This window comes from Frankliniella occidentalis, unplaced genomic scaffold, assembly GCF_000697945.3.
Source record: "Frankliniella occidentalis isolate FOCC.00 unplaced genomic scaffold, Focc_3.1 Scaffold159, whole genome shotgun sequence".
Classification (NCBI taxonomy): Eukaryota; Metazoa; Arthropoda; class Insecta; order Thysanoptera; family Thripidae; genus Frankliniella; species Frankliniella occidentalis.
The window spans coordinates 531,392-546,088 of NW_026267285.1; the positions used below are offsets into that span (position 1 = coordinate 531,392).

General features: G+C 51.8%; 1 protein-coding gene across 1 annotated transcript in view; it reads left to right on the forward strand.

The window, feature by feature from the left end:
- LOC113218292 (uncharacterized) overlaps positions 1–14,697 on the forward strand; it is a gene marked incomplete at its 3' end in the record, with an annotated part of 273,427 nt that overhangs the window by 222,163 nt on the left and 36,567 nt on the right. Inside the window, exons 4-5 of the mRNA XM_052271370.1 lie at positions 7,386–7,586; positions 13,853–14,196. Of these exons, the coding sequence (XP_052127330.1) occupies positions 7,386–7,586; positions 13,853–14,196 (545 nt within the window). The remainder of the gene's footprint in view (positions 1–7,385; positions 7,587–13,852; positions 14,197–14,697) is intronic.

The following is a 14,697-nucleotide window of genomic DNA, read 5'->3' on the forward strand; positions in this document are numbered from 1 at the left end:
TTTTTTTTTCATCGAAAGAAACAAAGTCTGACCCTAAGACCTTTAAATATCTAAAAAGTGATTTTTAAGTGCCAGTCTACTATGCATGCATTTCGGTTGGGGGAAAAGGTAAAACGTATCTAATGCGGGCATCGCGGCGGTGCTATGGTCCCCCTGATATGGAGCTTCACACGGAACGTAGATTCGCGACGAGAAATGTGCGTGTGTGAGTGGGCAGGTAAGGTGTGTGCTCGTGGTTGGGGCTTTGTGTCTTAGGCCACCGCAGCACTCGTGTGGTAGTGTGTATATGCGCGGGGTGGGGGTGGGGGGGATTTGCCTGACGCACACCTGACAAATTACTCAAGTTTGTCAGCAGGTGCCATAAGCGCTCATGCGTGTGTGTATGTGTGCGTGAGCGCGCGCGTGAGTGTGGTGCTGGCTGTACAGACACAATGTTCGTGTCGGATGTATTCGATGATTCTATGTGGGTATTTTTTTTCATTAAACAGAAATTACAGCTTGAGTGGGACATCTGCTCCCAACTTTTTCGTGATTGTTCATGCCTTTAAACTTGTATTTTTTTTATTATATTCATAATTTATGTTGCATTATCATTGACAGTACATTTGCCATAATCTAACTCATAGTCGCAGTGAAAACGTTGTGTTTTTCAACATTGTGTCTTTTGTGGTATTTGTGTCTAGTCATCCGGGTTTTAGTGTGTCAACGACAACAGCGTATGTTGGCGTGCAAAGAAGGGACACCGTTAGAGGGGTAGCGGAGCGGGGTGGTGTGAAACACTGCTGTTGACGCCACGGGAAGGTAGTGTTTGCTTGGCGAGTACTAGTGGGTACGAGTCGCCCCTACAGCCGGGGAAGCCTTCAGGGCTCGGGGGGAAGGGGACGTTGGAGGGAGGGGGGGAGAGAATCTCTTGCCAGATTGCATTGCGCGTTTGGATTAAACTGCTCAAACTTCCGCTGATCCCGGGGCGCCGGCCAAGCCCCCCCCCCCCTCAATCCCCTCTGTATCTCCCCCCTCGTCATGCATAAGGCGGTGACGTTCATCTCGGAAGGTGCTGTTGCTGCATAAGGAGGTTTAGTATCGCGGCCGGATGAGAAATCGCGCGGCGTCTGCGGAAAACAGCTAACGAAATAGTAAGAAATGCACTGGTAATACAAATACGCAAATATTGCACACTTGCGTATGTGTGACTGAATTGCACACCTCGTAGTGTGCAATTACTAAGTATTAGTTTGAAACACTTGCAAAATGTCTAATGCACAATGGGAACACTGCGAATTATATCTGGTGTGGAACTTTCAGCATCTGTGTTCACCAGTGCAGTGTGTACATTACATGTAATGATGAGGAGAATCGTTTGAAAACGTTGTTAACTAACAGAAAAGATGTTTTAGTTGTTTGTAGGTGTTTTTGTCGGTATCCTATCATGTTCTGGACGCGACGGGCGACGGGCGGGCGGTTGCCATAATGACAAGAAGGCTATATAGAATATTAGCTACAAGGAGAAATGGAGCGGGCATATTACGGGGGCGTATGTACTCTTCACATTTCGGGTCCGCACAAACGCGAGGGAGAGGGAGGGGGGGGGGCAAGCGCCGAAACTCTGCTCCTTTTGTTTGTCGTCTGGGAGCGAGGCGCGGGGGCAGTGGCAGGGACCCGGCGGTGAAGCTTTCCTCCATCCGCTCCAGGAACCCTCCTGCTGTTTTGGTGCTGAAGGTGGCCGGCATACGGTTAGCTCTCTCCCCGGCCCGCACCACCCACGCCCCGCCTCCTTCAATCGCCGTCCTCGGCGACCCGGCGTCCCTCCCCCGTATTGTATTCTGCCCCGCTGTTCTGTACACTTTCACTTGGAGAGAAACAGATGTACTGCTTACTCCTTTTAAGTGTGCTAATGCTTTCGTGCCTTTTAGGAGGCAGGCACCTAGGGGGATTAAGTAGTGCCTTTGTAAAGGCACTACAACGTGCTAACGGATCGCCTTTTAAAACTCCTTGCGTTTGGCGGCTGCCGTTTTCCGCTGCACGGGTGGTGCGACTCGTATTGATAACAACTAGTCATCTCTCCCGGGCGATGTATCGTATCGACTTTCCGCGGGTTATTCAAATGTGCGCATCCGCCGCCGGGCCTGGATGGAGCAGAGTGGGAAGTAGGGTACACAGAGAGGGAGGAGAGAGAGAGACAGACAGACAGACAGAGAGGGAAGGGGGGGAGGGAGGTCAGGCAGCCTGCTGCCGCTGGGATTCGCTCGTTCATTCATTACGATCGTGTTTCAGAGAGAGAGAGAGAGAGCAGACCGAAAACCGAAGGGCGCGTTGGCGAGTGCAGCCTGAAATATGGTAGTGGTGGTGGTGGTGGGATCGAAAGGGCTTGGTCCCGGGGGGGGGAGTGGGAGGGAGTGTAATGATAGGCCGAGTGCTTCATGGGCCGCGCACTCCACACTCGCCATGTGATTAGCACCACTCCAGGCACCACTCATACATGATGATGATGATTTTTTTTTCATCCCCCTCGCATTGCTACCGCAGATGCGTTCAGCAGCGCGTTGATGTGTAGATCTGCCGAAGTATGAGGAAAAAATTGTTTAAAATTTGCGCCATAACTTTAAAAAAATCTTAAAAATTAACACAGTTACGAAACAGCCTACAGTAATTAACAGCCTGGTTGTGAGGGACGATGTCTTTCGCACGGATTGTTCAAGAATTTTTCTTTTTTTTTTTCTAGAAAAGTTTTGGACTTTTTAAATCTTTAGGATCGACAACAAGGCTAGACTGGGGATCGGCTCGGGCCCCAACCCTCTTATACCGCCGCGGTGGAGACGGTCCCGGCCGTGGAGGGGTCGCGAAGAAGAAGAAGAAGACGAAGAAGAAGAAGAAGAAGAAAGTGGGGCGCCAGACGACGGAGCGAGAGGAGAGGCAGCCATTACGGTCCGAGCTGCAGGAGCGGTGTAAATTGAGCGCATGTCCCGCCCCGCCACGCCCCGCCACGTTCCGCCCCGCCACGCCCCCGCGCTACCTGTCCGTGGACTGATAGCGGCATGGCACACGTGTCGCAGGGGCTTGGTGCGGCCCCGCCCCGCCCCGCCCGACTGATGGAGCCCCGGGCCCTCCAGGAGCCTCGCTGGAGCTGGAATACGTGATGACGGCAGTTTGTCTCAATTCTCCTCGCTGCGCGCCGCTTTAGTTGTGCCCCCCCCCCTCCCCCTCCAAACCTCTACCTGAGAGGACGTCGTCATTACTCAGACTGCTTGTTGTTCCGTCATGCGTGTGAAACGTCCGTTCTGTTTGAGCCAAGTAGGAAAAAAAAGAGAACACCACAAAGAAAGGCAAGGAACGCATGATGATACGGCCATCTGTGAAGGTGATTTTGTGACCCCTGCTTCGGTACAGCAAAGCAAAGGGGCGGTCACTGAAAAAAATAAATAGAAACAGCAGCAAGTGTGACCATACGGTGGCCACGCATCACGTCTTTTCCATCAGGTGTTCTTTAAATGGGCGTGAAAAGAAAAACGAAAGGGGTGAAAGAAAAAGTATAAAACAACTCGCGCCGGTCTTTTCTCGACGGCGCCGTCAGGGATTCCCTCTTGCGTGGACAGTGACGAGGATGTACTGGGAGGCCGCGGCGGGCGCGACTATTTCTCTTGCCGCCCAGCCCCTTCCACCCCTCCCCTCTCCCCCCACCACCCGCACGACTGTCTCGGCGTGGCGCGGCGCGCACTTTCGCGGCCTTGCAATTACATTACTCGTGAAAATGTGGCCATTTTTCACTTGGTGTGCGGCCCTCGCGTTCGTCTCCATCGCGCCGTCGCGCCGCCGCCACCACAGCCGCGCCTCTCTCTCTCTCTCTCTCTCTCTCTCTCTCTCTCTCTCTCTCTCTCTCCCCCTCCCCCTCTCTCTCTCTCTCCCCTCTCTCCACCCTTTTTTCCACCCCTGTACGCACACACGGCTGTTGCTTTGCTCGTCCTTTTTCTAGAACAAGCTAATTGACTCGCCATGCACGTACATTGTTTGTAATTTTTTTTCTTTATTTTACAGGGTGTCGAGCGACTCGGGAAATACGGGAAATACGGGAATTATACGGGAATTAAATTGGTCCGGGAAAAGTTCGGGGAAAGTCCGGGAATTTTGCAATCTACTCGGGAAATCTCTAAAAATTTCAAAGTGCCGTGTCTTTCTCCAGGAATGAGATGCAAAATGCACCAAAAAGGTACTTTAAGTTGTCATTTTCCTGCTCATAAACCACTCTCTTTGTCATAGAATACCGAAAAAAATTCTCGCTCGCTTCGCTCGCACTTTTTCATGGCGGTCACCTTCCGTAATGATCTCAAAGCGTTAGCGGAAGGCCGAAAGACGCCCATTGAAATGGGTCCGGTGTCTGGTAGGTGTATGATCTCAAGCAGGCACCAGAGCAACCCCGGCTGACGATACCAGATGTGAAAAAGGAACGGTGTCGAAAGGGTCTATCAACAGAGCTTAATCCCTCTAAAACAGCTCTTTATATCAAAAACATTTCAAAAAAATTCTCGCTCGCTTCGCTCGCGATTTTCTATGGGGAATACCTTTGTTTTGCTCGGCCATGCTCCTGTCAACAAGAGTATTTAGACATTTGTTAATTTTTACCTCTCATTCGATAGGAAAAATTTTCATCTGAAAGGGTTACAATACTCGGGAATTTCGTCAATTTTTGCTCGGGAAATACGGGAAAAGTTCGGGAATTTTATTTTCGGTCGGCGCTCGACACCCTGTTTTAAAATTTTTGGGGGGTCCCCTATGGCGAGTGCTGTGAAACTAGCTCCTGATGGAAACGACGCGTAACGGCATCTCGCGTGGATACAAAGTAGGCGGCAATATGTCGCTCCATTGTAGAGAGGCGATCCCTATCCCGTGCGGGGACGGGGGGCGGGTTGCGGTGGGGTTTCGGTGGGGCGGCCGGGGTAGGGTGGGTTGTGGGGCGGGGCCGGCTGCGGGGAGCCGCGGTCCAAGCAAAGCTATAGCGGCTGATGAGTCGGCGATAAAATATCTCCGCCGGGGCAAAGAGAGCGGTGCTGCTTCCTGTGCGTGACGAACCACGCGCCCGTCCGCCCACCCCTCTCTTCCCCCCCCCTCCCCGCCTGCTTCCCCTATCTTTTTCTTTGCTTCCTCGATTGATGAAATAAAGACGCCTTGCCATAAAACGGAGGGAGACCACTCCCGTTTAAGGTCTTCCCTCGGCTCTCTCTCTCTCTCTTCCTCTCTCTCTCTCTTCCTCTCTCTCTCTCTCTCTCTTCCTCTCTCTCTCTCTTCCTCTCTCTCTCTCTCTCTCTTCCTCTCTCTCTCTCTTCCTCTCTCTCTCTCTCTTCCTCTCTCTCTCTCTCTCCCCTCTCTTGGTCTCTTTCTTTCTCCCCTCTCTCCTCTCCAGTGGTTCATTAATATGACGACCGTGCCCCAGACCCTTTCTCCTCTCTGCAGGATCTCCTCTTGTGTAGGTGCTGCGCTCCTGAGACTGCGCGCTTGGAGCGAACGAGCGAGAGAGACAGGGATGGATAGAGAGACAGAGAAAGAGAGATAGGGTGAGAGCGGGCGCTGGAAGGAGGACACATGCAGACTAGTGCTCGAAGAGGCTTCGAACCGCATCCCTTAGCTAGGCGTGCCTAGGTCCCGGGGCCCGGGGCTGTGGCGGGGGCCTCGAATGCAAAATGGATGTGGCACGCGTGGGCTTGGCGCGGGTAGGACCGAGAGAGGGAGGGTAGGGTTGGAAGCCCTGGAAAGTTTCCGGAAAATTTAGAAAAATTTCATGGGAAAAGGAAACTTTCCGGTGGTAAAAATAAACTAGCTATATGTACGCCAGACCACGTCTCGCGTAACAGGCTTCGCGATATCTCACGAAACACTGTTACGCTGTGACGCGCCTGGCGCACATATAGCTAGGCCTGCGGCGCTGACACCCAAGACGGGGTAATAGGAGTGTATATACATTTTTTCGAAATGAAGTCTTTTTAACGATTTAATCGACCATTTGATCGTTTTTACCTCTTTTTTGCCAAGAATTGCCCCCTAGCACCTAAACGGTACAAGATAGAGCCAAACGGACGAAATTTTCGCCCATGGGGCTCTACTTTGACGAGTTACCCCTTAGGAACCCATAAAAAATTATTTGATAAAAATACATATTGCGACCTGTAGTTTTTGATTTTTTAAAAAGCCAATTTTTGAGCTAGAATGCTCATCTTCGAACTCGATCTGTCTTTTTATGATACAAAACGACCCTGAAAATCCCAGGTCGCTATCTCAATTCTTTCTCGAGTTATCGTGCGGACAGACATACAAACAAACAAACAAACAGACAAACAGACAAACAGAATGAAACTTTTCCGGTCAGTGGAGTAATGGGCTTCGCTAATCGCTCAGCCAAAAAAAATTCCCAGTCTTAAGAAGTTTTTGTTATTTTCCGGAAATTTGCAGGAATTTCCCGGAAATTTTCGGTAAAATTTGGGGGAATACCTAACTAAAGGAATGGGGAGGGGGAGAGCTTGCTTGGTCGCAAATTGTCTGTGTCTCTATCTGGCCATCCCCGGTTGCCTCTATTTCAAGACTGCAGAACCTAGAACGTGCCTGAGGTATGTTCGAAAATGGAAACAAGCGGCTTTAGTAGTAGTAGGTTTTTTTTTGTATTTTTTTTCGTCTTTACTTTTCCTCCATCACAACCGGCACAACCCCCCGGAAATGCTACAGGATTACCAATAATTTCGTTATGTATCTGAAAAGTCAGTCATGTTTAGCTCTATGGATAACTTTTTAGCTACACCAGCCAATTTTTTAAAAGATGAATAGCCATAAATTTTGCGACACAGCCCAATTTGTTAGCTACGTCTGGCCTTCCCATAATGAGCTATTATTGGTTGTAGCTATTAAGCTATTTAGCTTTTTTTCCCCCGTTGTTCTTCCGATCTTTTAAGTGTTGAAGAGTGTTGCCGCGCTGGTGTCGGACCGGACGGCCTCATTGACTGCGCCGGGCATGACAGCCGCGCCGCGGCGTCCCCCGGGCCCCGCTGCTGCTGCTTGGGACCCTCCTCACGCGCTCGGACCCCCTCTCCCACCACCTCTCGACCTCCACCGCCACCCTTTTGCTTGACACGTCGTTGTCGCCAGAGTCAGCAAGCTCTTTTAAAACTGTCCGGAGAGCGGCAGCGTCGGCGCGTCGTCGGGGACGACGACGGTAAGGTGGCAGCCCGCACGGAGTGGCCCGGGATGGGGGCGGGAGGGGGGGGGGGTCGTCTGGCTGCGGGACACACTGGCCAGGGCGAGGGGGGAGCGAAGGGGAGCCCTTCTCCTCTGCTACGCAATCTACTCTCGACGGCGGCATTCTCTATCCTTTTCTGCGACCCTCACCGTCTTCTCGTTTCTGTCCGCAGCTGACGTTCGACACGTTCACGGTGGGGCAGTTCGTGTCGTTCACCGAGGACGGCTGCCCCGACGGCCACATGTCGGTGCGCGAGGAGGGCCGGCCGCCGACGGGCGGCCAGTGGTGCGGCTCGGCGTGGGGCTACACCGTGTACTACTCGGAGACCAGGAGCCTCAACCTCACCCTGGAGCTGCGCCGGCTGTCTGAGCAGGTAAGCACTTACCACACCGTTCCTCTCTGTAAACCTGTGACAACAAGGTATCGACTGTTGCGACTGCACTTAAGAAACCCAAGTGTGCAATTGCTCAACATTCGTAAGTGTGCAGTTTCGAGTTGATTACTTGCGTTTCCGGGGCAAGCATTCAACTCGGAAGCTGTGCACTTCTAAGTGTGCTTCTCGTTTGCCTATACCTATTCATTAAACACCTTCGGCTTTTGAGTGAGCTATATTGTGCAATGGAACACTTGCAATTATTTAACTTGCACTTTCTCACTTACCAGTGTACACTTGATTCATGAGTGTAAGTATGTAACAGTCTTTTCAATATTTTTTTCCCTGCAAAACGGAGAATTTGTGGTTATTGCATCACTTTTGTGGGTCCACATTCTTAGCCGCCCCCCTATTGTAGAAACCGTCGACTTTGTTCGTACACTTGCACTTGCATGTTTGAATCAAGCGACTTCCTCTTCGCAACCGCACCACTTCCGGGACACCTTCCACTTTTCTAAAGCGTCTGCTTCCGCTTTACAAACACGTATAAAAAAGAAATAATTAAAGTTTCATATAGGAAGAGGTGGCCATGCAGCCGTATCTCGGGGTGGGCGGGCGGCCTTTTCAGCAGCAGTCCTGGAGTGAATGCCCCGCAAACGAGATGGGTGCCGCCCCCATGAAAAGATGCCCCCCTCCTCACTCTCCTCCTCCTCCTCCTCCTCCTCCTCCTCCTCCTCTTCCTCCTCCTCGCTTCCTCCGAGGTCCGCTAGCAGGCTGCTGGGGCCGGAGTCATTTGGGGCTCGCTCACTGGTATAGGGCGCGGAAGCCTGCGTGTTTGTAGATTTAGACGGGCATTCACTCGAAAGCAACCGGAGTCTGAAGAGGAAAACGGAACAGTAAACACCACAGATAAAATGCTAAAGAATGTTGAAGGAATCGCTCGGAAAACCACATGCTTGTCATACTAAAGGTCCACCGTATACCTTTCGTCCCGCAAGGCGCTATGGTTATTCTGTTTTAGATTGTTTATTGATCGCAGTTCTTTGAGTATAATGATTATTTGCTGGGACTCTAGGACTCCTGACCAGGCCTTAGAGCAGTTCTTTGATATTTTAGCAATTGTAGGGGAGGCTGAAGATAGTCGTCAGTCATTCGTTTTTCTGGGGAGGGATTTTCAGACACCCATATCGTACATTTCACAAATATTTTAAATTTTTGTCTTATTTTTCTCTTGGAAAATAATAAAAAATGTGTATGGCACGCAGGGTACGCAAACCGCAACATAGTATATGTAGGTTACGCCGCAGTAAAAAGACTGCTCCTGGCCTGCTGGCTCCTGACCTTGTTGGAGTGCATCTGGCTCATGTGGCTGTTCGCGCAGCCCGGCGGCAGGCGGACGACACACGCAGGGAGCTTGGCAACAATTTTATTATGTATGCTTCTTTGGCTTAGAGAGAAATCAGGGGGAAAAAACATGTCAAAGTGAAGAGAAGAAAAGTTTCCGTAAGGTGGTCGTTTGTAGGTCCGTCTGGCAGCTCTTCTCGCGGTCTTGGCGCATGCTGGCCTCCTTCAATGAAGTCCTTCATCGTGTCCCCCCCCCCCTTCCCTCTTCCCATTTCTGTGCTTCTTACTGTCCGTCATTGTTCCTATCTGTATGACAGGGTCTTCTTTCATTGCGCAGAGAGGGGGGGGGAGAGAGAGAGAGAGAGAGAGAGAAGATGGATGGCACAGGCATTAACACACGGCTTTGCGCCGTCCAAAAACTGTGGCAGGAAAAAGACTCGGGGAATATGCGAGCAGGAAGGGGGAACTGGAGAGAGAGAGAGATGGTGTTCGCACCCGACGTACCCCCTGGCGATGCTCTGGCAGTGCGCGTGCGTGCGTATGATGTATCCAACAGATCGGCCGGGCTCGTTGTGATACATCATTTGGTCTGTCATCGCTGACCAGCTGTCTCCCGGGCGGGGCGGCGTTGCCGAGCTCTCGTGGGGGATTAATGCAGTGGCCTTGGCGGGGTGGGGTTTGGGGCGGGGTGGAGAGGACAGTTTGGGGATGCGGTCGGGCGAGCGACGGGCCATGAATAAAAACTAACTGTCGAGGCATCGCGGCCATTTTCGACCATTTCTTCTTATTCTGCTTCTTCGCGCGCGCGCGCGTTTCCACGACTTGCTGCTCGAGTTTCCGAATTCAAGCCCCCCCCCCCTCTCTCCACCCCCAGCTGCATCCCAAGAGGCGCGTGTCCGCAGCCGCCCGGCCCCACCCCGCCTTCGGTAACGGACCGCAATGCAGGGCGGGCTGGGGTGGGTTTCGTTTCGCTCAAAGTGGAATCATCAGAGCCGCTCTCTCTCTCCCTCTCTCTCTCTCTCTCTCTCTCTCTCTCTCTCTCTGTAGCCGCTCTACTCTCCTCTCCTCCGTCCGCTGTTCAGGTTCCACGTCAACCTCAAACCTCCACGAGACGCTCCTGCCCCTCCTCCGCGGCGCCGCTGCCTCGGGCCACAGGCCGACCCCTCCCCCCCCCCCAATCCTAATTTTCCTCCATTCTCTCCCACTCCGCCAACCCCTTTCCGCCTAGGCTCCCTGTCATACCTGTCCGACACACTAGCCTAGTCACCACCTTTATTAGTATGCCGCACCTTGGTAGGATGACTACTATATTTTCCGCAATTTTATCTTTATACTTTAAACGCATTAGCCGTAGTGGTTTTTCTGATTAGTTGACATGCGGTGGACAGCAAATTTTTAAGGCCCTTGTTAGAGGTAACTAGACGCAACATTGTAATGCTCCTATAAGATCACTTCTAAAAAAATTATATTAAATTTAGTGTCGTTAAAAAGGTGGCCACGCCACTGTAAAAAAATCTGTAGCATTATAACAAGTTTTAAACTGTTAATTGGAATAACGGTGAAATTATGTTAAATTTTGTTCGCCATTATCCTACGGCACGGTACAAAAGTACAGTCCGACACTGTTAAAATTCATTCTAAAGCGTTGGGTAGGGCACTAAATTTTAGAGTATGCCAACGTCGTCAGTTTATGACTGTTGTTCACTGTTGCGAATACTGTGGACATATGTCGTACCTCTGTTTTCCCGGTTGCATTTTTGTGGTTTGCAGTGTGTACCCCCTTGCCACGCCTGTATGGAAGGCGCCTGCGGGAAACGACATGGAGAAAAATTGGGGGCCCACACGCCTCTGGGTGCCAGAGGAAAAGAGAGAGAGAGCAAGAGAGAGAGAGAGAGAGAGAGAGAGCGAGCGTCCAGCCGTCGGCACGGTTTAGGCCTCAGCTGCCGACAACGGCAACCAATCAGTGCGGTGTTTTTTCCCCTTTCTCACCCGCGATTTTCTTTCCCCCTTTCCCCCTCAGAAGCAGTATTTTTGGTTTTGTATATCTATATACACACGCCCCACCCGTTCGGAAGGTCAATGGGTATCTCATCTAGCCTTCAGTAGTTTCCCAAGGAGTAACCCCCTACCCCCCCACCCCACCCCCTCAGTGGCACACATGCCGTCAATGCTACTGCGCGCTGTGGCGTGGCGCGGCGTGGCGTGGGTGGGCGGTGCCCAGTTTACGGGCGCCCGCTCTGGCAGCCCATAAAGTCCTCTGTCGCTATGCCCCACCGTAAAGCTACAGGCAGGCGGGCTCGCTGGCCACCACCTCCGATCTCTCACTCTCTCGCTTACCCCAGTCTCTCTCCCCTCTCTCTCCCCCTTCCCCCTTACCCTCTTTCTCACTCATCCTCTCTTATTTACCCTCTCCCTCACACAGCCCGCCAACGATCACACTCGCGAACCTCTTTTTCTTTCTTTTTCGCCGTAGTAAATATGTTTGTGTAAAAGAAAAACAATAGGTAAATAAATTGCGGCCACGTCGGAAAGGTTTTTTTTTAAACAGCGGAAGAGTTAAGTCAGTTAGCCCGGGTGTACCCACTAGCGAGCAACAGCGCGGCTATGGGATGAGCTTGAACCAGTCCCGGCGGATGGCATGGCACTCCCCGGCCCGCACGCACAACAGCAGAGTGCGAGGCGCACTACTACATGGGGAGGAGCAGCAGCAGCGGTGCCAGTGACCCAGCGGCAGCATCAGCAGCAGCGGCGGGGTGGGGTGGAGGAGCAGAAGTAGCAGAAGGGGCGGGTTGGGGATGAGGAGGAGGAGGAGGAGCACTAGCAGCAGCAGCAGACTCGGTATGTTTATGAGGTGGCGGCGCGCGGCGTGGGGTCGGTCCGGGTCACGGCAGGCGGGGGCGGGGCTGGGTGGGGCAGAGGGCTTCAAAAGAAGTCCTTAAACGTCTCGCCACGCTCCATATTACACGGAGCCCGGCCCCGCCGCGCGCGCGCGCGCGCCTACAAACGCCACCACCGTCTTGTCGAAAAGTTTGCCAAGTTCATGCACCTGTTCTGCTGCTGGAGCTCGCTGAGAGAGCCCGACCACGAGAGCCGCTGCGCATCATCCCCCGCCCCGTCCTCTCCCCTCCCCCCTCTCTCTCTCGCACACACACAAACACTCCTCTCTTTCTCTCTCCTTTCAACATTCTTGCGGGTTCTTTGCATCCCCCTTCATTTTGCCGGTCTAACTTCCGTTCGTGGCCTTGCCTCCACACTTCCTCGGCTACCTCCTTTCCCCCTCCGCCTTGCTTCTCCTCATATCCTTATTTTCCTTTCTCTCTGCCTCCTTCCCTCTCTTTCTCCCATCCGCGCCCCACACCTGTCGCGTTTAATGAATATTTTTAAATGCGCTGTGCGAGGCCGTTTGGGAGGAAGGGGGTATAGGGGAGGGGGCGTCACTTGTCGTCACCTGGCCCCGCTGCTCGTCGCTCATGCATGCAAAAGGCAGTCACATTTGAAATGTAATCATTCCTAGCGCCCTCGTCTGTTTCATCGCGTGTGTGTGTGTGTGTGTGTGTGCGCGCGTGGACAGGGAGCACGATGTGTCACTCCACCGAACCACCATGTAAATGATGATGTCAGCGTGTGTTTCATTCAGTGGGGGACGGTAAAAAAAGGAGAAGAACGCGATTAACAAAATCCATCTTATGCCTGATTTATTTATTTTTTGGGTTAACTTTTCTTATTTGTTCTGGTGAGGAAAAGAGCGCGGGAGTATTTCATTTGAATCTTATTTGCGAATGCATAAACCTGGCGGCGCTCTTGGGTCGGCTCAGCTGCCAGCCTGGGCTGGCCGGCGCTGCGCGACCGGCCTGGCGGGCAGGTGCGTCGCCTCAGACACGCACGCAACACTCCCACGGCAGGGCGGGCGGGGACAAAAATGAGGGGCCTAAGTAAGGCGCGGGATATGATTTGAAATTTAAATATAGAGCCTCTGCGCGCATTTATAAGGAACGGAGATACGGGCTGCGTTGGTGGGGTAATGTGAAGTGGGGGGATGATGGAGGGGGGTCTGTCTGCATTATTGAACGGCCGCACATCACGTTAACTTGCAACTCTCTTCCCTTCACACCTTCCTTTTCAACGAAACCCGTTCCGTCTTCGCATATCATACATATGTGGTGGTGTATGTGTTTTAGCGTGGTTTTGCTCAGGATGTCTCACCGGTAACCGAAGTAAAGTTTTCGACGTACAGTCCTTACTCGGTGATGACACAAATAAGTCGATGCATTGTGTTTTTGATAATTATCTTTATAATTTCACAGTTTCAAATCGCAACTTGACAATGGAACAGTTAATAGATTGTTTTAGAATGGATTATCATCAAACATTTATTATTCCGCATAAAAATAGTGTTTTTCACATTTAAACATCCATAGTTGGATGAGGACGGCCGCAGCCTTTGGTTGGGCGAGAGTTTGGCTACGGTGCATTTTTACCGCAAGCTACAGCGAGTATACCACTGTAAAGTTACGTTGATGCGCCCTGGTTCACCGTGGCTCAGGCTCAAGGTACTACCTGGAAAGTTGCGTCCCTCTTATTCGCCGTAAGCGAACCTGCCAAGTTCTGTCGCTCCGAGGAGCTCTCCAAGCGCCTGATAGGTAGGCAATATCGTGTCTGCTGTGCATTCGTGTACTGCGGGCTGGCCTACCCCGAGTCTCGCAGGCGCTGAGCGGGGAGCGGGTCGAGCCCCCGTCATTTACCGAATGAATTGTAGACAAATGGGCGCACCAAGTGCATCGGTAGATATACTTCACCGTAACTCACTCCAAACTTTACAGCGTTTGTCGAGCAATGTCATATGTCATTGATAGTAGGTATTGCCCGCAGCAGCAGTCTCACGTGTATCTAACAAGCCCGCCGTCTTTCTTTTTTGTCTCTAGGGTATCGGCTACAACTTCGACTTCAAGCTGGCCTACAAGTTCCTGCGCCGCTCGTCGGCGCGCCTCCGCTACGGCAACAGCTCGGTGGCGACGTGGCGCGGCGAGCTGGTCCCGGACACGTACTGCGACCGCGTCCTGGAGCGCTGCGACGTGCGCCCGTGCCGCGTCCAGAGCCCCAACTACCCCGGGGTGTACCCGAGGAACGCGTCGTGCCGCTACCTGGTGCAGCAGCGCAACGTGCCGCCGGACAAGCACGCCCTCATCGCCGTGCGCCAGCGCTACGCGCACAAGGTGCACATCAAGGACCAGGTGCTCAAGTACGACCGGGAGCAGCGCGTGCTCAAGTGAGTACATACGGCAGAGTGTAGCTAAACCAATACGGGATTGCCATGTAACTGTAGCTAAATGATGGCTAAAAAAAATTAGGCTAAAAGATAAGCTTAAATTTAGCTCACATTTTTCTAAAAATTTAATTAGATCAATATTTTGGTGACAGCTAATTTTTCAGCTACATAACTAAAAAGTTATAATATAGCTACTAGTTTATCTCGGCGACCTAATATGTATTTGTGAACTTGACTTCAGTCTATATTGTAGTACATTACCCAGAGGAGGATTTGCCTTCCTTTTTCTTAAGACAGTTCAGTTCTTCAAAATACAATGTGTCTGTGTGATGCCAATGAATCGGATATAGCACACATCAACATATGTCGTTGCGTTCGTGTTATTGGAAAAGGTTTCTTTTACAAACCATTACATGAACATATACTGCTGAAATTCGACATTTTGAGTTGAAGATGTATTTCGAGCATTTAATGCGGTATCTCTCTCTCCCTCTCCCCCCC